Source organism: Mytilus californianus, unplaced genomic scaffold (assembly GCF_021869535.1).
Source record: "Mytilus californianus isolate M0D057914Y unplaced genomic scaffold, xbMytCali1.0.p SCAF_6, whole genome shotgun sequence".
NCBI lineage: Eukaryota > Metazoa > Mollusca > Bivalvia > Mytilida > Mytilidae > Mytilus > Mytilus californianus.
In genome coordinates, this window is record NW_026262712.1 from 56,734,943 (window position 1) to 56,759,463 (window position 24,521).

The 24,521-nt window shown below is 33.5% G+C and overlaps 1 protein-coding gene across 1 annotated transcript; it reads right to left on the reverse strand.

Moving 5' to 3' along the window:
* Positions 1-16,768: 16,768 nt before the first annotated feature.
* On the reverse strand, positions 16,769-23,268 carry LOC127705693 (uncharacterized). The gene is made up of 3 exons (XM_052210049.1): positions 23,111-23,268; positions 18,604-19,719; positions 16,769-17,110 (listed from the first exon to the last, which is right to left on the reverse strand). Exons 2-3 carry the CDS (start codon positions 19,687-19,689, stop codon positions 16,982-16,984), a joined length of 1,215 nt encoding a protein of 404 aa, XP_052066009.1. The 5' UTR covers positions 19,690-19,719; positions 23,111-23,268; the 3' UTR covers positions 16,769-16,981.
* Positions 23,269-24,521: the final 1,253 nt, after the last annotated feature.

The following is a 24,521-nucleotide window of genomic DNA, read 5'->3' on the forward strand; positions in this document are numbered from 1 at the left end:
GACAGACGACGGACGACGGATGCCAAGTGATGAGAAAAGCTCACTTGGCCCTTCGGGCCAGGTGAGCTAAAAATGAAGAGCTTATAAACCAAAAAGGACAAAAAGTATAGCCAAAAGCCGGACAAGGAATCAGAGCTTTGCATAAGGAACATAGTTTATATTCTTTAATTTAAAATAATTTCTAAAATTTTGTAACAGAAAATTTTTATAACACAATATCCGTATTTTGCATATTTTGCAATCGATGTCATGGACTTTGTAATAGATGTCATGTATTTTGCAATATATGTCATGTATTTTGCAATAGGTGTCATGTATTTTGCAATAGATGTCATGTATTTTGCAATCAATGTCATGTATTTTGCAATCGATATGATTGGCTACTGGACTGGTGATATCATCGGGAACTAATTACAGCCCTAGTCCTCCAGCAGATGAGCGAGTAAATGGCAAAACAAACAATGTTAATGGGAATGTAACCAATGACATTTCGATTGCTAATGTTAACATGAAGGGTAGACGACTTTTCCAAAATGTCAAATAAAGGGATGAACAATTAACACGAACTGTAAATAAAGGCAACAGTAGTATACCGATGCTTAATAGTCATAATTCGATTAAGCGAAAACAAATCCGGGTTACAAACAAAAACAGCGGGAAACACAGTAGTGATAATTATGATGACAAGAAACGTAAAAATTAAATGAATAATTAGAAGAACTATATTTAAGGAATGACTGAAATATTTTTTCTGTCTATGAAGAAATAACATCAAAAATGTAGCGGATTATTTAAAAGTGCGCACCACATTTTTGAGGTTATTTCGAACAGACAAAAATAATATTATAGTCATTCCTTATGATTTAATTCTGGATTCCATTTTTAAGGAGTAAATCACGAAAAAACGTTGATGACGTTACGGTCACATGACAAAATTATGTCTATGAGCTGATAGACACAAACCTTTCAGCCAATCAAAAGACGTGTTACGTCCAAAATTAAATTATCATAAGAATAAACCAAAGTTTATTGACAATATTCATTTGTCATTAAGTACCAAAAAAACCCAACAATGTAGAAATGAAAAGACGAATAATTTCCGAGATCATAGAATAGGAGGGGATACTGAAGAATATGAAAACAACACTGTATAAATTTCATGCATCCGAACCACTTTTCTAGATTTACCTTAATCAGGAACGCGCAAAGCCGAATATTTGAAAGCAACGGATTATACTTGAACCGAAACAGTTGAAGAGCTATTATATGACCAAATAGGACCTTGAAAATAGCCAAATCCATCTAAGGTCAACTTTATCTGAGTGAGTTGGAACCTTAGTTTCTTTATTATTTAAAAAAATTATAAACGGAAAATTTTAGAAAGGTTTGTTATAAATCATGTCACTACCGAAGTACTTACTACTGAGCTGAAGAACAAATTATATGGAAACAAACTGAGAGTCGTCTGATCAAATGATGTCAATGACAAAAATTACCCAAATCATTATATGGAAAAAAAAAACAAATACAAAGAAATTGGGAAAAAAAAACCTTGGAAAAAATGATATCAACCTTGGAAACATAGACGTGGCACATAATATGATTCATCAACAGAAATAAATTGTCCAATAATGTTCAAATTCCACCTCAGATGCACAGAATGGGAATACTAATAAATAGCACAAGAGATCATACAGACGTTTAGTAGGCAGAACAACATAGTAAAGTTACATCGGATTTGGACGGATGTATTTTTAAATAATAACATTACATGTTTGTTTCACGAGAATTCGTTAATTTGATTGGCTAACAACAATGGCGCGTCATTCAAAAATTAACCTTCATATCAAATTGAAATGTTGTCTCTGATCATGGTCGAGGTGGTATAGAGAAATTGAAAGTCCAATTTCCATCTGAAATCCACTTCTGTGTCATTCAATTTATAAGAGGGTTTCGTATTTTGTTCTAGAGAGTAACACGCCAGCTTCATGAGGACCTCTGTATACTCACAATTATTTTGCTCTCATAAAACAAATCAATTTGTAAGCATTTTCTCGTTACTGAAATCAATTCAATTATTCTGCAGGAGAAGCTTAGTTTTAAAAAATATCTTGTTTTTTGAAGTTTCATGAATACATTAGTACCTGAACATGCTCTCAAAAGACCCAACTTATATAAAACAAATTGTTTGGTAATAGTCAATAAACTCATCATAAGAGTCCAAGATTAGAATTATGTACTGTTAGACGCACGTTTCGTCTACAAAAGACTCATCAGTGACGTTCAAATCATACAAGTTATTCCGAAAGGTTTTGCCAAATACAGCTAAGGTAATCTTTTCGTGGGGTAAAAATACTCAGTATTTCGAAAATTTCAAATTTTATAATAGGACAGTCACCAAAAAAGAAAAAAGAGAAACAATTAGAGGTCAATATACGAATCCTTGGTTTCTGTTAATAAATCTTTTCTTGATATTTAAAATATACTTTCAATAAACACAAACGTCAAGTATTTACTGGTGGACATTCAACAAATCAATCTCTGACTAAGTCTAATCTTCCATTTAATTAATATGTTGCTATACAAAATATAAGCATTGACTTATAAAACCATTCTAAAACAGTATGAATTAATTAACATAGTAATTAAATGATTATTGTAAAATATTGATTACGTTTTTGGTGAGATGCAAGGATTTCAAATCCTTCTGAAAACTATTTTTTTCATTCACTACAGTTTAAATTTCAGATACTAATTTATATGTGTGCATCCCTGATAATTGGTGCTCACATGTTGAATATAATTTTCATAATGTACCCGTGGTGCTCACATGTTGAATATAATTTTCATAATGTAACCTGTGGGAAATAATTTACCATAATAAAATATATTCTAGTTTTTGTTATCAGTTTAAACTTAATAATTTTAATGAATATTTCCTTATTCTGTTAGTATCTATTAATGAAATTGAATATTTTGACAAACATATCGCTTTGTTTTATTATCTGTCTGCTTTCCGACCTCTGTGTTTCCGACCTAACAGAAATATCGTTTTTTTTTCTTCTTGCTTTTCGACATTCCCTCAGGCTATGATAGAAATACACAATACACGTGGTAAACGTGCAAAATTAATCAGTTTATTCTGTGACATGATATATTGTTAGAATACTATTCCAATTTTTATTGTCAAAATGCAGAATAACACGTTGTATTAATTATGCACACAACGCGTACAGGGACCGTCTCAAAACATAAATAATATAATATCGTTATCATTATACTTGATATTTAATAAACATTCACACGAAGACGCAAAATGTACCAAAAGGCAAATAGAAGTAAATATATAAATGCTTTTTTTTTTCTTCAATCTAGTCTTTTAATTTTTTACTATCCGATCTAAAAATGAACTTTTGTTGTTTAAATATACAATGCCATGTGGTAGCCTATTCATTGAGGGGCCGTATCAAAGAGATACATAACATCCTGTATAAATGATCGACCATTTTCGCGACGTTCCTAGAATCTTGTTTTAAAGGATATCTGAATGGCCCATAAAAGCTCACCAATATATAGGCTTGAACCCCTCAAGGGATTCACGCAATTATATGCTAAAATTCATGTCTTCAAAAATAATCATTTTAAAAGGGTTTTTGACAGTTTTTCAGGGTAAGTAACTTCTATAAAGAGTCTGCCGAAAGTTTTGGCCATGATGACTGTTAGTTGACAATTTTAGCCAACTTGACTTATTTGTAGGTCTACTCGTGCTAAATATCTTTACTTTTTACTTCCCTATATCCACAATAATTTCGGCAAAAACTGAACAAAAACCATCTTTCATGGGCAATAACTCCTGTAAGCGGTCAATTGACAATTTTGGTGAAGTTGACTTATCTGAATATCTTATTTTGCTGAAAACGTATCTTTCACAATTTCTGTCTGTCTATAACAGTTTCTTCAATAAACACAAAAAATGAACAAAATTCATCTTTCAAGGACAATAACTCCTATATGAGGTTAATTGGTGCATGGTAGACTTATTTGTAGATCTTATTTTGCTGAACCCTTTTGCCATTTAGTTTTTGTCATCTATTGTAGTTTCTGATTAATTGATTATTTGATCGATTGATTGGTGTGTGGTTGCTTTACGCCGCCTCAGCACAAAAAGGCTATATCAAGGCGAGAGCTAATTCAAATATTTTAACAAATAGTGTTTGCAAAAAATTAGTAAAATTAGTCTTACAAAAGGCAATAACTCCTATAAGGGGTCAACTGACAATTCGTCGATGTTGACTCATTTCTAGATCTTATTGTTCTGGTCATGTCTACAGGTAAAAATTTCTCTTTATCTGTTAAAATTTTTTTTTAAGATAATAACCAGAAACTGAAAAATAGAAAAAAATAAATAAAAACATTACAGGGGCAATAACCCCAAAATGGGTGGTCCGATTGTTCTGAAAATTAATCAGGAGAGAGATCTTGACCTGCCGGTCAATTTAACCCCTATCAGACATTTAACAGCTTTAACAGCTTTAGTCTGTCAGATATAAGCCAAAAACTTTGAAATTTACTAAAAATTGATATTTCAGTGTGAATAACTTCAACATAGGTTGTCCGATATTTTCTATGAAAATTTCATAACAATCATACTGTTACTTGTTGATCATTTTTACCCCGTCAGATTTGCTTTAGTAAATTCTTTAGTTTTAGAGATATAAGCCAAAAACTGATTTTTACACCTATGTTCTATTTTTAGTCATGGCGGCCATGTTTGTTGACCGACCGGAATTAAAAACGTAATATTTTCAAAAGCGTTCACCAAAACGCTGTGATTGGTTAAGAACGTCCTAAACAATTGAAATTCAACCAATGACGTGACGTTGTTTTCATTTTGGGGTACGAACACTGAAGTTACAAAGAATGCATTGGATTCTGAAACGGCGAATAGAATTGCATTCATAAAAATTGTGAAAAATATATAAAAAAAATTGGCTCGAGAGAGAAGACAGAAAATAAGCCAAAATCCAAAAACTGATGATTCTACCAATTTCTATTACAATACCATTGCAAACATGACATCTGAAACCCTAGTAAATCCAAACACATGAAATGTTTGACTAAAGATGTCTTAAGGATGTACTAAGATCAGGTTTAGGAATTTTTTTAGATGTTCGGTCTCCTTGGTTTTTTCCCTACGATGCAGGGTAAAATATTTTGCCCCATAACACTAATTTTCTTTTCATATAAAACTTCAATAGCTTATAAAAGGTCATTTACCAAAAGTTAAACATGATTCTAGATTTCTTTTCTTTCGATTTGAGACCCAAATAATACCAATGCAAATATAAGGTAAAAGTCCGAGTCAGCCTTTTCCCGCCATTTTTTTTTCAAATTAAATATCTCGAAAAGGAGCTCCATAAGTACATCCTTAAGGCAGTTCGTGCTTGTAGGTAAATATTTAAGTAGACAGTTTAAAGGACATTCAGTTGTCAACTACTAACCACTTACACAGATTTAGATGTCACACGAATATTCAATATCTACATACTTATACATCCCTGAAACTTAAATATTTAGGTTTAAGCATTCCTGGTGTGGGACAGGATCTGCCTACCTCTAGTCCGGGCGCCTCAGATCACCCCAGTATCTGAAAAAAATGGGGTTAGGATTTGTGCAGCTCTCACTTTCTTTTCTACCCAAGGAATATATCACCGTAGCTGTATTTAACAAAACCTTTCAGAAATTTTGGTCCTTAATGCTCTTCAACTTCGTACTTTTTTTTTTTTTTGATTCGAGCGTCACTTATGAGTCTTTTTTAGACGAAAACCGTATCTGGCGTATAACTTTTTATTCCTAGTATCGATATTAAGTTTATTTAGTTTTCTTATGAGTGTTTTAAAGTCTGTTTTTTGTCTATTTTTCGTTTGTTTTTGTATTGGTTTCGACCAATGACTATAAGAAAGATGGAATAATGAGCGAGGAAAAAAAATAAAATCTAAATTTTAAAAATTATTCTAATATGACGTTCTTCTTTCGCTTTAGAAACAAAGCCATGTTCTAATACCAATAGAAAATGGGCTGCACATGATTGACGTTACAATTGAAATTGCAACGTCAGTTGTATTTTGAAGAACGCCGGAGATCGAAATGGACATTTGTGTTGGTGTTGTTATGAAATTTAATAAGATCATTCTAAAAGTAGGTTCACTTCTGTGCTTGTACTATGAACAACAAACTTATTTTGTAAAAAATGTTTCTGTACTAACAACAAAATTATAATATTTAAATTTACCTGTGTACGTTACTTTAAAGCCATTTTGTCCTAGGTTAAAGTTGTCTTTTTGACATTGAAACATCTTTGTTATTTATATTGTGTCATAGATCAAACTTATTCGTTCAGTGTATATATACTTGTTTTTGTGTATTGTCCCTTTGATCGAGTTAAGCCATTCCAATTGATATTTTATTGTGTGTCTTTTTATGTTGTAATGTAGTACCACTGTTTCAGGTTATGGTGAATGTTGGCGGCTGTTAAAACGTTTAAACCCACTGCATTTTTATGCACCTGTCCTAAGTCAGGAGCCTGTTGTTCAGTGGTTGTCGTTTGTTGGTGTGGTTCATAAGCGTTTCTCGTTTCTCGTTTTTGTCGAGCCTGCGACATTTGTCGCAGAAAGCTCGACATAGGGATAGTGATCCGGCGGCGGCGGCGGCGGCGGCGGCGGTGTTAGCTAACTTCGTAAAAGCTTTATATTTTAGAAGGTGGAAGATCTGGATGCTTCATACTTTGTTTATGAATGCCTCATGTTATGAAGTTTCCGTAGGTCACATGTCCAATGTCCTTGACCTCATTTTCATGGTTCAGTGACTACTTGAAAAAAAAGTTAAGATTTTTTGTAATGTTGAATTCTCTTTTATTATAAGTAATAGGATAACTATATTTAGTATGTGCGTACCTTGCAAGGTCCTCATGCCCGTCAGACAGTTTTCACTTGACCTCGACCTCATTTCATGGATCAGTGAACAAGGTTAAGTTTTGGTGGTCAAGTCCATATCTCAGATACTATAAGCAATAGGTCTAGTATATTCGGTGTATGGAAGGACTTTTATGTGTACATGTCCAACTGGCAGGTGTTATCTGACCTTGACCTCATTTTCATGGTTCAGTGGTTATAGTTAAGTTTTTGTGTTTTGGTCTGTTTTTCTTATACTGTATGCAATAGGTCTATCATATTTGGTGTATGGAATGATTGTAAGGTGTACATGTCTAGCTTGCAGGTGTCATCTGACCTTGACCTCATTTTCATGGTTCAGTGGTCAAAGTTAAGTTTTTGAGTTTTGGTCTTTTTTTTAATACTATATGCAATAGTTCAACTATATTTGGTGTATAGAAATATTGTTTGATCTATATGTCAGTCATGCAGGTTTTATTTGACCTTGACCTCATTTTCAAGGTTCATTGCTCAGTGTTAAGTTTTTGTGTTTTGGTCTGTTTTTCTTAAACTATAAGCAATAGGTCAACTATATTTGTTGTATTGAAGAATTGTTAGCTGTACATACCTGCCTATCATGGTTCATCTGACCTTGACCTCATTTTCATGGTTCATTGGTCAATGTTTAGTTTACTTGGTTAATGTTAAGTTTATGTGACAGTTGTAATAAAGCTTTATATTTAGGACTATCAACATAATATCAATGATTAGTAAAGAAGGCGAGACATTTCAGCGTGTGCACTCTTGTTTTTATATAGATTAAAGCGTTGGTTTTCCTGTATGAATTGTTTTACACTAGTCTTTTTGGGGCCCTTTAAAGCTTGCTGTTCGGGGTGAGCCAAGGCTCCGTGTTGAAGGCCGTACTTTGACCTATACTTGTTTTCATTTTACACATTGTGACTTGGATGGATAGTTGTCTCATTTGGCACTCATACCACATCTTCTTATTTATACATATCACATGTATCTATAATTTTTTTTCATGGTGAAACGATTGTATTTTCATAACGTTTCAGCCTCAAATCAAAATGGTTGTCTTTCGAACGTGTAGTATAGGTCGGCTTCGAAGTACAAAAGTTCTTAATTTTCCTATTGGAATCGAAATAATTCTATCATGCCATGCTCTATGCTCATTTTAACATGGGTAGGCATTATATTTGTCAACATTGCTCTATGCTGTCATGAAAGAATTATTTCATAAAACAAATGTAAAAATTGCACAATTCGATGATAATCAAAGCATCATGATGCACAGATCTTACAAAAGAACTCATCAAAGATACAAAAATTAGAATTGTGTACGACAGACGTGCGTTTCGTCTACAGATGTTTCATCATTGACGCTCGAATAAAAAAATCTTAAAAGGCAAAAACAAGTACGAAGTTGAAGAGCATTGAGGACAAAACATTCCGAAACCTGACAAAATCAAACGCTTGACTACATCAACTAACAGAACAAATGAAAAAAACAGTCATATTCCTGACTTGGTACAGGCATTTTTCTTTAAAAATAATGGTGGGTTAAACTTGGTCTTATGGTTTACAGACTTTACTTTGGCCTCCGGGAAAAATAAAATGTGTAACCCTATTACTATTATTATTATTATTATCATAACTACAGTCTTCCAGCTTTAGTATACTATAATGATGAAGACAAATGATGGTTAAAGTCATTGCAAGGACATTTAAGCAGGAATGTACACATGTATTGTACATTCTACAATGAAATGCACTATCCAATCTATAGTGCTATACCACAAGTAGTTCCTGTAAAATCATAGTACTCGTAGCTTAACACTTCTAAGATCTAAACAGCATACATTTCTAAACATCTGACATCTAAACACTTGTTGAAATTAAATCTAAACATGTTTAGATGCTAAACGTGTTTCAAAACGTACACAGAAAAAGTGTTTAGATTTACAGTGTAGGTGTTTCCTGTTTCGATACGGTCCCTCTATTTTTGCAGTTAGTGTTAGTATCGGTAACGGTAACGGTATAATTTAAGTGTCTGTATAGACATGTTTCGCAAATGTCTAATAAAATTGAGAATGGAAATGGGGAATGTGTCAAAGAGACAACAACCCGACCATAGAGCAGACAACAGCCGAAGGCCACCAATGGTAATATACTTAACGTTGTAATACATAGATTAATTATTTATAAATAGATAATGAAAGTTCTCTTAGTAGTGATGTAAACAATAAGTTTATTGAGTATATCCATTTGTTATTAAGTACTAAAAATAACAATGTAGAAATTGAAAAAAACAAATAACTTTTGAAATCATAGAAAATGAGCTGATTATATACCCGAACGTAGAACAAATAGCATGAAAACAAATGAGAGACATAAGCAAGAACAAAATGGTATCAATGAAACACCGTGTCAAAGAAGGTTCGTATCCCAGACCAGCAACGCAGAATTCGACAAAATAGCATCAGATTCTGCAGACATTTTATCAGACAAGACGAAATGGTTAAGTTCACGTCGAAATTGGGTAGATATATTTTCTTAGACTTGTCATTAGTATGTGTTGTTCTCATATATATAACAGGATACAACGGCAAGGTTCCATATAAAAGATTTAGCCTAACTTTACTGGACTCGGAAGGGCGTTTATAAGCATTGGGGAAGCAAATATACCAATACTTTATCAATAAAAAGCCTTAAAAAAACACGATTCTTTAAAGTTATTGTCAAAGCGAAATCTCGGTTAAATTCCATTCAAAATAATGAAGGAAAATATAAAAAAAATGGTTGGAGAGAGAAGACAAAAAATGAGCCAAAAAAAATAAACTATTGGTACAACTAATTTATATTGCAATGCCATTGCAGACATGCCAACTTGACAAATGCCGTAGAAAATAGAAACTACACAAATTTTTGATTACACATGTCTTAATGCAATCTTCTGTGAAGTAATGGAAAAGGGAAATGTGTGCACAAGAAGATATTGCCAACGTCCTTTTTACAAAGAATCAACTTGCAGATACACTTATCAATCATAGATACCAGGATTAAAATTGTGAACGCCAGACACGCGTTTCATCGTCAAAAGAATCATTAGTTACGCTTGAATCAAAAAAGTTAAAAAGACCAAATAAAGAACGAAGTTGAAGAGCGTTGAGGACAAAAAAAAAAAAGATAATTAATGAATATGTCCAATATGAAAAAAGCCGATTCGTTCACAGTCATATGATTTAAAGTGATTAGTTGACCATACGATGTACTTTCAGTTCCTTCTTCTTACATACTATTCATCTACACTGTTTAAGGGACATAAGGTTATCATAAAGTAAGATGTCACATGAAGATTCAATTTCTACGCAAGTATACATAGTTACCTATATTTTGGCATTTACAAGGTCATATTTTTCCCTTACTGTGTTAATGATTTCTTTACACTAAATCCATTGTATGTTGGATGCGCAATGATTGAGATTTTAGTCTGAGATGCATGCATTTTATAAGTTGTTATTAACTTTGAACTAACTGTCAGAAACTGCGAGTACTCTCAAATCTGTACTTTGTGTTTATTGTTTTTCTTTTTTAGTGATATATAAATACCCTGCCACGTCCGGTTTATATCTTTGTTAGATGTTTCTCTGCTTTGTATCGATTTAATGAGTTTATCCCTTTTCAACTGATTTTTGTAGTTTTTTCTTATGTTGTACTGTTCGTTGATAATTTTTGAAATTGTTAGAAACTAAGGTTTCAACTCCCTCAGGCAAAGTTGACCTTAGATGAACTTGGCTAATTTTGTATGTCCTCTTTGGTTATATAGCTCTTCAACTGTTTCGGTTCTTATACATGCATCCTTGGCTTTCAGATATTCGGCATTGAGTGTTCCTGATGAAGGTAAATCCAGAAAAGCGGTTCGGACGCATGAAATTTAAAACGTGTTGTTTTCATTTTTTCCATGTTAGGGAAGGGTTGGCGCCTTCAAACAATTTTAACCCCGCCACATTCTATATGTGCATGTCCCATGTCAGAAGCTTGTAGTTCAGTAGATGTCGTTGGTTCGTGTCTGTCATATTTGTTTTTCTTAAACTGTTTTGTCTAAATTAGGCCTTTAATTTTCTATTGAATTGTTTCCTATTTCTCATTGTTGAAGGCCGAACGGTTGCTTATATTTGCTTACATCAACTTCATTTGAACTTTGGAGGATAGTTGTCTTATTGGCAATCATACCACATTTTATTATTTTTAGTTCACAAGGTAACAGTCCACAGGAAGATAGGTTATCTTCCCCTCACACATTATTCTGACTCTGTGCCGACCCGTCTTTTCTCTTACTCGTTAATGACGCGTGCCTAGCGGAGAAGTAGCAAATACCAATTAAATAGTCTTTGGTTTTGACCCGTCCGGAGTTTGAACCCACGACCTCCGGCAGTCGAGACGAACACGCTACCTCTCACTCCCTATTGACGTGTACTTAGCGGAGAAGCAGTATATACCAATGTTACAGTATTTGGTTTGACCACGCCGGAGTTCAATCCCACGACCTTCCCCACTCGAGTCGAACAACCGTACCTCGAGACCATCGAAACGGTTATTTAAAAGATAGGTTGAAAGTGTCAAAACCTGTTACCATATCTACCGCTTTATATGATATTTATCTAACGGCGAACATTTTCTCAATCATTATTTGACAGATCATTTGAACATATAAACTAATTGGAACATGATTCCATAGTTATTCGCCTATGAAAATACTTGCATAATTATATCGCAATATTATTATAGTAAAAAATATTATTGTTTATCTAATATATACTAAACGATATGATAAGTCGATTAATAAACTGAACAAAAAAGTTACGTTTCACCAAGACGTAATATTTATCGCAAGTGCATCAAGGTTCCAAATTCCAACAGGAATAATTGCTCTCTTCAAATCAAATTCTTAAAAAATACAGCTGGAAATATACATGATAACTTCTACGTCATTTGGTCTCTGGTGTAGAGTTGTCTCATTGGCATTTACACCATCTCTTATTTTTATAAGAGGTTACAGGGTTGAGCGTTCACAAACAGGTTTAACCCCCACATTCTGTATGTGCCTGTCCCAAGCCCGGGGCCTGCAGTTCAGTGATTGTCGTAGGCGCAAGTCTGTCATATTTGTTTTTTTGTAAATCGTTTCTTTATAAATTAGGCCGTTAGTTATCTCATTTGAATTGTTTCACATTTTTCATGTCGTTGCGTTTGATAGCCGACTATACGGTATGGGTTTTTTCGCATTGTTTCAGGCCGTGCGGTAGTCTATAATTGCTTACTACCACTTAATTTGAAGTCTGGTGGATAGTTGTCTCATTGACAATCATACTACATCTCCTTATTTTTATAATTGTCATATTATATCTTTTAATTTTGATATAAACTCGTTTGAAGAGTTTATGATGTGGAATTGTAAGTGTTGTCCTTTATAGGGAAAATGCAGATTCATGAAGTTTGGTTTTCCTCAAATTTGACCTTGCGTGAAAGTGTTCTAAATTAAGGCCACTTTTGATGATCATGACTAAGTGCCATTTAATCTTTTGTTAAGAGTTTAAGATCAATACTTATTTTTCAATAACAATTTGTGAAAACGGTTATATATTACTTTCAACTTATTGTGCTGGGGCGGCAGTCCATTTTGTCCAGCTTAAAACCAGTATATAAGGTTGATAATGGGAAATAACTTGACTGTGAAAAAAGTGTATTATAACAAATTTAAATCGGTGATTGGCTAAAAGACTAATTGGAATGTATTTAGATTGAATCATTGATTGATGCTTGCTTTACAATGCATCAGCGCTAAAAGGCCATATGAGGGTCTGGATGGGGAGTCCTCCATTTCTGTATTCTTTAAATTTTTAGGTCTTTTTTCTTTATTTTTTATACTGTTTGCCCTTTATTCTCTAATCTTTATATTTTAGCACCTCATTATTCTCTATTCTTTATTTGTTTGGTTCATTTTTCTCTATTCTTTATATTTTTTGCCCATTATTCTCTTTTCTGTAAACCGCCCATCCACACCCTCCTATATCGCAGCGAGAGTTGTTAAATTTTATAACAATATTAGAATAACACTTTTATATGTTCTTATTGTTGTAATTACAATCCCGTCCTGTTTTCCCCGAATGTGACATACAGAATAAGACTTACATGAGCATCACGACGGATGCCTCATGTGGAGCAGGATCTGCTTACCCTTCCGGAACACATGAGATCACCCCCGATTGTTGGTGGAGTTCGTGTTGCTCAGTCTTTAGTCTTTTGGTCGTTTTCTTTATTTACCATGGTGTTGTCAGTTTATTTTCAATTCATGAGATTATATGTCCCTTTGATATCGTTCGCCTCTTTTTTTAAACAAACCAAATTGAAAATATCAATAAAACACAAAAAGGATAACAGGATTTTCTAAAAATATCTTAAACAGCACAACAGACCACATAGCCAGCAACATCCGGCTTCTCAATAAAATTACGTACAAACATAGAAAAACAAAAACGTACAGCGCATGATCAAGATAGTCAGCTGACTTGGTAAATACAAGTTGAGATTTCATTTTTGGTGTATAGGATACAACAGCGGTAAAAGATCAATCGAATATATGTATTTGTTTCATATAAACATAAGGAGATGTGGTATGATTGCCAATGAGACAACTATCCACCAATAAAATCCATAAAATGAAGTGGCTGTAAGCAATTATAGGCAACCGTACGGCCTTCAACAATAAGAAAACCCCATACCGTATAGTCGGCTGTAAAAGGCATGACATGAAAAATATGAAACAATTCTACTGAGAAAACCAATGGCCTAATTCATAACAAAACAATTTACGAAAAACAAATATGACAGACATGAACCAATGACAACCACTGAACTACAGGCTCCTGACTTGGGACAGGCACATAAATAATGTGGCGGGGTTAAACATGTTTGTGAGCGCTCAACCCTCCCCTACCCTGGGACAGTGGTGTAACAGCACAACATAAGAACAAACTATAAGAATCAGTTGAAAAATTCTTAACTCATCAGATCGATACAAAGAAAAAATCAAACAAAATCACAGACAGGACGTGGCAGAGTATATATCTATCCATCATCTCTAACAGCAACAAAAAAACACTAAGTACAGATGTGAGAGTACTCGCAGTTGCTGACAGCTAGTTCAAAGCCAATAACAACTAATAAAAAAATCGCATCTGTCGAGTAAACCTCTTATTCACTCCAAATTGTAAATAGTGCATCATCGCATATTATTAGTGGGCTTTCGAATTTAAAAATGACAATGCTGTCAAAAACAGACAGTAGGAAAAATACAGCGTGATTGCATATTTAAAATACAATATAAAATTCAAGTAGTTACTTTTGACAGTTATTGACTATGGGGTCATCATCAAGAACAACCAACGCACCATTAACTTATTTAAAGTACATATATATATTTTTTTTTAAATGTAAACTCAAGACATTTTTGTATTCAGAAGCAATAATGTTTATATTCATTGTTTAACAAGCTAAAATTGAGAATGGAATTGGGGAATATGTCAAAGAGACAACAACCCGACCAAAGAGCAGATAACAACCGAAGGCCACCAATGGGTCTTCAACGCAGCGAGAAAATCTCGCACCCAGAGGTGGCCCTCAGCTGTCCCCTAAATAAAATTGTGTACTGGTTCAGTGGACGTCACACTAAACTACAAAACATATAAAGGAACTAAAATTAAAAAAAACATACAAGACTAACAAAGGCCAGAGGCTCCTGACTTGGGACAGGCGCAAAAATGCGGCGGGGTTAAACATGTTTTGTGAGATCTCAACCCTCCCCTATACCTCTAGCCAATGTAAAACTAAGAAACACATAGCAATACGCACAGTAAAACTCAGTTTAAAAGAAGTCCGAGTCCGATGTCAGAATAGGTAACAAAAGAAACTAAGCAAAATGACAATGATACATAAATTAACAAAGGACTACTAGCAGTTACTGACATGCCAGCTCCAGGCCTCAATTAAACTGATTGAAAGATTATGTCTTCATCATATGAAAATCAGGTACAATCCCTCCCGTTAGGGGTTTAGCATCATACCATCATAAAATATATGAGAAGAACATAACCCGTATCATGCCAACAACTGGTTTTAGAATAAATGTGTTTATTTCCGATGCAAAGACCCTATGAGTGAATCAATATTAATACCAAAATATGCAATCCTTACTGATCCGACAACAGTATCGTAACTATACCCCATCCGAATAAGTCTGTTTAAAGTTTGGTTAGCCTTTGAGGTGAATGCCTACATTTTTGTGCTTTGTAAAGAATATTACCATAAAATATTGGATGTGAAATACCTGAACGTATATGATGTCTGCATGTTGATTTATATTTACGAATGATGTCCTTGTACCAATGATGAAATTAAGTAAATGTTTTGACTAGTTTGTGATATCGAAAACCCTGGTAAAATAATTTTTCAGTAATACAGAGATTTCTTTCGTTGAAATCAAATACGTTGTTACATACACGAGCGAATCGAACAAGTTGAGATATATAAACACCATAAGATGGGGACAAGGGAACGTCACCATCTACAAATGGATAATCAACAATAGGAAATGAAAAATCATCTCTTTTATCATAAATCTTGGTATTAAGCTTCCCGTTAAAGATATAGATATCGAGATCCAGGAAAGGGCAGTGTTCATTGTTAGTATTAGCTTTATTTAAAGTCAGTTCGGCAGGATAAATCTCTTTAGTGTACATACTGAAGTCGTCATTATTGAGAGCCAATATATCATAAATATCTAAAAGTGTTATTAAATTTTTGAAACAGATGTTGTTTCGATGGGTCTTTGCTGATTATAGTCATAAATTGTAATCCATAACAATACAGAAACAGGTCCGCAATAAGTGGTGCACAGTTAGTTCCCATGGGAATTCCGATAACCTGAAGATATACGGAATCTTCATAGCGAACACAAATGTTATCTAGTAAATATTCAAGGGCAGTTATGGTATCAAAGCAGGTCCAATTGACATAGTTCTTGTGTTTGTTGTTACTAAAAAATAACCTAAAAGAGTTCGAACATATATATTTGCATTCCGACTTTTTAAATGCCCATTTAATCAGGTGTCTTAATAAGATTATGGGGCAAAGTGGTATATAGGGTAGAAAAATCAAAACTTTGAACAGATTCAAAATCACCAATGTAAGCATGCAATTTATCAAGTACTTCCAACGAATTTTTGACACTCCAAAAGTAATTAATTCCACTATTTTCAAAGGCCTTATTTGAACAATTTATTACCAAGTTTTTGATCGTACCAAGTGTACTAGTAAGTAGAACAGATAGTTTAGTAGTGGTACAATGGCTTGAAGATGAAATTAATCTATATTTGTAAGGAGTTTTGTGCAGCTTCGGAAGCCAGTACATAGTTGGAACTTTCATTGTATTTGGTTCTGCATTGTAAAGAGGTAGCTAAAAGTTTATGTTTATTACAGATGTCATTTTCCGAAAATGGAGTCAGTTGGAATGTTGGTGAATTCGTGATTTCCTTTTTTAGAACCTCAATGTAAAATTTACGTCAAACAATAATGATATTGTTAGCAGCCTTATCAGCCGGGACAAAAACAAATTCCTTCGCGAGTTCTTTTAGCTTATGTTTGATACGAGAAAGTGGGCTATTATGGTTGTTGTTAGGAGTAAAATGTTCTTTAAAATGTTGAATACGTATATCAACTATGTTCATTATCGAATTAAAAAAAAGAATCTAATGATTTCTTGTCAGCTTTTTCTCGTTTTATCCATTTAGAGCAGTAAGTACGGAGTGAGTCGTGGATGTCACTGATATAATTTAACATCTTTTATTACACACTTCGCTGTAATTAGACACATATTTCCGGGTAGATTTTTTGTAAACACAACAAATATGAGGGAGTTCAGTATTATCAAAATTGCCAGGAATTGGTTCTTTAACAGAATGATCATTAAGTTCTCTCTAGATAGTATATGCTATTAGTAAGGTTATTGCCACAGCTACTATGGTTCCTGCTAAAAGCGAGCTATAAAACATACAAGTCCTGTCTTTAGACAATTTTCTTTTCTTGTGCGATTCACTCCCGACAGACTGGAAAAAGAAAAAAGAAAAATTCAAGCACATAAAATGTTCTGATGTATAAAATCTTACTGACTGTAAGGGCATCTTCAAAATTTGAATTACGACTTTTCATTGTTTCATGTTCGTTCATATACATATCATGTTGAAAAACGAATGAAAAAGAGACAGTTTAGGGGTCGACTATTTGATATTCGGGAGGAAGGGGAGGATGGCAAGAGAATTGTTCCGGATTGGTCATCTGCTGCGACGTATGCTTAATTGTTTTTTCGCTTTCACTTTTGAACACATTTATATCCTCAACTATCCTGCATTTTATATTGCAGAATATTCATTTTCATCCTGCCTTGTCTTGTGCAAAGTCATTTAATTTCAGTTTTTACCAGGTCAAGTTATTCATTTTCAAATTCACTCCTGCCCCCTGTCCACCCTCCCCGAATATCAAATGGTCTCCCCCTTATTACTGATGAGCAAATTGAAATTATTGAAATCATGCTAATTAGGATATTTTGAACTAAATTAATAGACCAATTTGCTTATATGTTTTTATTCCATTTTCGCCTTTGTATAAATGCATTGGGAGCAGTAAATTTGATAGGATGATAGAGTCTGAATAGGGTCTGTCTGAACGGGGGTCCTTTATTTCTGTATTCTTTTAGGCCATTTTTCTCTATTCTTTATATTATTTGCCCATTAATCTCTATTCCTTATATTTTAGCACCTCATTATTCTATATTCTTTATTTTTTGGTCCATTTTTCTCTATTCTTTATATTTTTTGCCCATTATTCTCTATTCTGTAAACCCCCATCCACACCCTAATAATACCACCGACCATGGGCAGTGTAATCCTGTCATCGAAAGATTAAGAGAACAATTTAATATTTTAAGTTACAGTAGATATTCCTCAATGAGACAGCAACCCAACGTAACACAAAAACATTTAGCTATAAACAGTCAACAGTTTTGTTTTGAGCGTCAAAGCTTTCTCAATAATGTTTCATTTTAAACGAAGATTAGACTGAGTAAAATCATTGATGTCAATAAAAGTACTTTTTCCTTTAGAACAAAGTTGAAACTCCCTCAAGAAAAGTTGATGTTAGACGAGTTTTACTGTACAGTTTGACATTTTAATATTTTTACAACGACGGATGCCACATTCTGCTTACTCTGCCGGAGAACCTGAGGTCACCCCCTGTTTTTAGTAGGGTTCGTGTGTCTAGCTTTCTATGAAGCTTTTTGTACACTACTGTTTGTCTTTTGATCTTTTGATCATTTCTGTTTTTTTTTTTTTTTTTACATGACATGGTCAATTTTTCTTCGGCTTACAAATTTGATTATCATTTTCATATCTTTTGGCTCTCTTTTTCAAACTTTTGATCTCGAACGTACCTGACAAAGGTGGATCCTGAAACACGTATTGTGCGCACATAAACCATATAGTTTTTTCTTCTTCTATGAATGACACTGTGCCTAATATTTTAGATAATACCTGTAATAGATTACCTTTTCTTTGATGTTCTTAAGTTCTTTATTTGTATGATAAGATGTAATAAATGCCTTTCCATCATGGTCTTGAACGGAGATATTCTCTACTACTTTTCCATGCGGAGAAATATAAACATGCTGAACTGTTCGCCGGAACTGAGATAGCCATGGTGCACTTGTAGCTTTTGATTTCATATCAAAATGGCCGTAGTTTGAATGCAAAGCAAATCCGTCTTTATCGTACTTGCTGCCTTCTTTGAGCCAATCGTTTGCCTTTACAAAAATGAAATTGCTTTGTCCAGGAAACGACGAATATGATAACGTAGAATCAAATTTGTATTTTGGTAGTTCTTCGCTACTTATGTTTGTTTCTGAATACAAATGTATATTGGGTTTAGTATCACCAGGCTTTATTTTATCGTTTACCGGTACGTTTTTATTTCCTTCAGTCGTGGTAGGTTTTGTTGAATCAATGGAAAACTTACCCATACTAACCTCGGTAGCAGACGGTTCGGATTCAGATTCTTGTGATTCCGTCGACGATTTAATCAAACTTTGATATGAATCATCAGAAGTGGAAGTATCGTCAACACTTTCGTTCACCCGGCTGTTGTCTGATATATTCGTCAGACAAGCATAACATGGATGCTCGATTTTTATTAATGGTTTTGTTATTTTTCCGTCAAAACTGTATCCGATGTCAGTTCTTGATTCATCCGCAGCTTTCAAACTGAGATTTTTATCATGATGTATGTCTTGCTTTTTCCCATCTTTTCGTAAACATGGTTTAATTCCTTTTTCTGTAATTTTAGTAACTGGCGAATGCACTTCTGCAGTAGTTTGTGTTTTATTTAGATGAGCTTTTCCATTAATGTTTTGCTTAAGTTGAAATTGATCACTGACAGTCTTTTCTCCGCGTTCATTTTCAGTGGATTTAGCATCACGGCTCAGTTTTTCTTTTTCATTTTTGAAATTTCCATTAACATCAATTGTCGTGATATTTTCATAAATACGAAAATTATCAAAATCAAATTTAGATTCTACGCTATTGATGATTTCCGGTTCGTCACAAAATTCAACAGATCGTCTGCTTCTTGTTGTCATTGTTTTCACATGGTACTTCGAAAAGTTTTCCTAAAAAAATATTGTTTATAAAAATTACGCAAATACTATATAAGACACTTAAAAAATCAACCAATGAACGAGTGAAGAGTATTTTATTTGTAATTTCTTTCTTAACATACATTTTAAAGATTTTGGTTGCTTAACGTCCAGTGGCAAATAATAATATATTATCAGGACGAGAACCAATTAACAATATGTACAATAGGTAACTTAAAGGCCGTCTGGGATGAAGGTCGAGGAAATTTTGGACTGCCACCAGAAAATGGGAGTACTTAATTGGATAGGGACAGATATTTTACTTTGCAACAGACCACCTACGGACCCCTAAAATAGTTCTTGCAAGGGTTCGGAACCTACAAAGAGTGTTGCACTCTCTCTTCACGAGGCGTCAGATTTAACGTCCCCATTCTGACCGGACGTGGCTGAGTACTGTGCATCCCGCACAGCCTAACGGACGCTCCACTTTGGCAAAGGTTTTACGGCCGGTCGGATGAAGACCAAAGCGAACGTTTTTTTTTTTTATTTTAAAGTCACCCTTTGGGATATAGATCAATAAACTACACGTATTAATTTTAAAGTATCTATCGAGACTCTTTTCCATATTTATTAACGCGATGTCAACTTTTTATTATTTTTGTTTATTAGCATTTTACACAAATTTTCCATTGCATAGATTGTTTTGTTCTTCGATGTTGCTGTACACACTGTAACCGGGTTTTTTTTTATCCATATAACTAGATACTTGCTGAAGAATTGTAATTATTAAACTTCTTCATTTTTTTGTAAATTGGAGATTTAAAAAATGTATCTAAATTATGATAATGAAACTCGCAAAATTAAAACCAAATATCAACCATGGGAAGCGCATGGAATGGTTGTTCTTGCATCACAGCTTTTGGGTTAATAGTAAACTTATTTGAAGTTCCGAATGAATTCCACCTTCGGAAGATTTTTCTACATTTGCTGTTTAAAAGTTTTTAGTTAGCGATTATTCAATCAACAGCTATGTTTGCCTAAACTAGCTTACTGAAGCAGCGAGCTTATTTTGACTCTCCCTTAAGCGCCCTTTTATTTCCTGGTGATGGTCATTCCGTTAGTAGCAGGACTATGAAGGTTTTTTAATTGTGTGTTGTACTTTTTCGTCACATGATCTAGATAGGCAACCGAGCAATTTTGTGCGCACGTTTACTGGTTTTAAGGATGTTCGCTTATCATGTTTTTGACTTTTGTCAGGTATTCGGAATTCTCTGGTTTTATCCATGTGGTGCCATTAAAAAATTTGCCCACTCACCCCTATTTTTCTTTTCATAATTCTATTACATATAGCTTAAAAGCCCATTTTGGAAAATTTTGTCAAAGCCTTGTTATTTTTTTATGATTTTTTTAAAAAAAGGTACCAAATTCATGTTAAATGTATGAAAAATCTGGCAAAATTTTCAATAGCTTATATCTAAAAATCAAGGACAATGATCTAAGGCTTGCCTTATTTTCTGATTTGTTAGTTAATTTATAACAGTATTTTAAAATGCTTGTTATTTTGAAACAGAGTAGTGAACATCCTTAACCCTCCACAGTTTGTTCCTGTACTAAATCAGGCTAAATGAATGTATCTAGAAGTACTGTTCGTCTTTGCTTTTCTTTGATTGTGTGTATGTTTTCGGGTGTTTTTAGTTGGTATGGTCTGTAGTCCATGTCATAAAATTAAAATTCATAAAATTGAGAATGGAAATGGGGAATGTGTCAAAGAGACAAAAACCCGACCAAAGAGCAGAAAACAGCCCAAGGCCACCAATGGGTCTTCAACACAGGGAAAAAAATCCATCACCTGGAGGTGGGCTTCGGCTGGCCCCTAAACAAAAGTTTGTACTAGTTCAATGAAAATGGACGTCACACTAGTTCTTATAATCTGTATTGTTCATTTAACATTTGTTTTAAAAATGAAAACGCTGAGATAACACCAATATCTCAAGAAAAGGTTGACGACGACTTTTTGTGTCGACTTAAAGTCTACTGATATTATACTTTTCAAATGGAACGCATACTAGTATACTTGAATTTGACGACAATTAGACGACTAATGGTTTGCAAACACTTTTTTATAAATCATTTGTGTTTTTTAATAATAGCATTACTACTAATAATCTGCCAAAATTAATGCACAGATTCAGTTTAATCTGGTATAATGATTGCTTGGACGAGAACGACATAGCAAATTCAATTTATTGGAAGTTTAAAATAGCATAGAGTCTTAATGCTATATAAAAACGCCATGTACTATGTATAAATATTTAAAATGAATGTGTTGTGACATAATTGACTTTCACACGAGAAAATTGTCTAAAATCTTCAAAATTTAGTTATGACTGTTTTTTGTTGGTTAAATCATTAATTCGTGATAAACCTGGTAAAATTATAAATGTGTGAAAAACACGTTTTGGTATATATCAGACGCTATGTGTGGGCTAGATTGTGTGAGAAATTTTGGAAAATAAACAAAAGATACCCGTCAAGTGAAATAATGTGAAAAATTTTTAAAAAAATGTGGTTCTCGTTATCGTTATCGTTTCTTGTTTGCTTCATTCTTTTATTCATTATCTAAAAGTCAGAGTAAAAGACCAGGCTATTTGTGATTTTTAGACAGAGAGCGCATGTTAGACAGGGAGAGTTTTTTTTTTATCTTAAATAGCTCACCTACGTATCCCTGGAAGAGCTATTATAATATTGCATAGAACAATAGATTATTCCAACACGGGTCATCGGATTTACCAATCGGACTTGGCTGTGTATTTATACTGCATTGCTGTCTATCAGACCTCGGCCCTTTTCCCAAAGAGCACGCGTCAAAATGCGCAAAGTGCAAGTGGATGTATTCTATAACTTACTAGTAATTAGTTCTTGTTCGGAAGTTTGCTTAAGGTGGTATTTAAGTCTAGAAAATGCGAGATTTTTCTTAAACCTTGCACAGTTGATCCCTGCAATATGTACATGGAACATATAAAAAATGATTGGGGGGTCACCGGTCATATAGGAGAATAAAATGGACCTTAAAAAATCATACATTGTAGCTTAGTTTGTATAGATATATAGTGAAAATAGTCACCTTCAAGTCGTATTCATTTTAAAAAAAAAACACATGATAGAAATTGCTCATTTTTCAGTTGTGAAGTACTTGTATTATAAGCTTTTAAATTTGCACAAGAAGTTTGAAATCTTATTGTATAAATGATTTTGAAAATATCGCTTTTGGCAAGTGTATCATTGTCGCTTTTCCTTTTCGACTCATAATTTGGATTGCATATATCTTTTAACTTTCTGATTACAATGTAGGTAAATTTTCATCAATTTTTCATCAAATTAATGTTATTAAATTGTATATTGATTTGTAATAAAACTTACTTACCTTTCAGATCTATCTCATTTGAAATATAACTTGAAATGACATGCTCATTTCGAATTCCCGTTATAGCGTTAACTGTATGTTCCAAATAAAGAAGATAGCATATTTAGATACTTATGAACAGAATGTAAAATATTGTCATACAAATGAAAATAACAAGAAAACCAACCCACGTCTGTACGCCTCATCCGAAGGGCAAATTGTTTTAAATTGAATATACCTTGTTACATTGACGACCTGGCACACACTCTAGATATGTTTAAATGTTCTCTCTATCTTAATTTCAATCTTAAGAGTGACATTGTACATTTAAAATTGGACTTTCAAATGCACCAGTAAGATTAAGCCTTCTGGCTAGACGACAGTATTGTCACTATCTGATTTGTCAAAAATAAAAAAAAAACCTTTAAGCTATTTAATGTAAAAGAAAAAAGTGAATTCTTTACATTGCTGCATTGACAACTGTACTGTAACCCTCACTGCATTTCCGAAAAAAAAACTGTTATAAATTGGCGAGGGTATATGATATATTTACGTTTTTTAAACAATATTTGATTGTATTATTAAGATAATAAACAAAAGGAAGTGATCTAAATTTATTTGATAATATGAGATTTAGTTTGTTTAATTTATCAATGTAAATGTATTCAAAATTAGTTATATCCTGTACACCTTTTATCATGTTTTAAAAACAAATTTAGGGCATTTTAAAATTATACATATTTTATAATTTCTTCACGATATTTAATGTTTATCAAACATACATATGATCCCGCTTCCTATATGTCTGTCGGGAAAGCAAGAAAAAGAGTAAAAAAAACAGAACCATATATATATATATATTGTACCAGGTTAGGGGAGGGTTGGCGCCTCGCCATATTCTGTATATGCCTGTCCCAAGTCAGGAGCCTGTAATTCAGTGGTTGTCGTTTGTTGCTGTATATCATATTTGTTTTTCGTTCATTATTTTGTACATAAATAAGTTCGTTAGTTTTCTCGTTTGAATTGTTTTGCATTTGTCATTTCTGGGTCTTTTATAGCTGACTAAGCGGTATGGGTTTTATTCATTGTTGAAGGCCGTACGATGACCTATAGGTGTTAATTTATGTGTTATTTGGTCTCTTGTGGAGAGTTGTCTCATTGGCAATCATACTACATCTCTTATTTTTATATGAATCTGATTCGAAAAATAGAAAACATTTGTGAACAAAAAGAGGCAGAAGACGAAAAGACATACAAAAGTCCACAAGACACTATAACAAAAAAGTCGCATGTGCTCTGGAAAGGTAAACAGATCCATATGTGGCACCCGGTTTGATTAATGTGGGGATTTTTTGTTGTTGTTTTTGTGGGTAGTTTTTGTAATCGCTGGATCAATTTAAAAGCCTGCGTGCACATGTATTCTGTAGCTACA

Excerpts from the sequence above, each read along its gene's own strand:
- LOC127705693 (XM_052210049.1), bottom strand. The coding sequence starts at position 19,689 with ATGACAACAAGAAGCAGACGATCTGTTGAATTTTGTGACGAACCGGAA. Across the intron at positions 17,111-18,603 it reads TTAAGAACATCAAAGAAAAG|TCTGTCGGGAGTGAATCGCA; the intron begins GTAATCTATTAC and ends TTCTTTTTCCAG.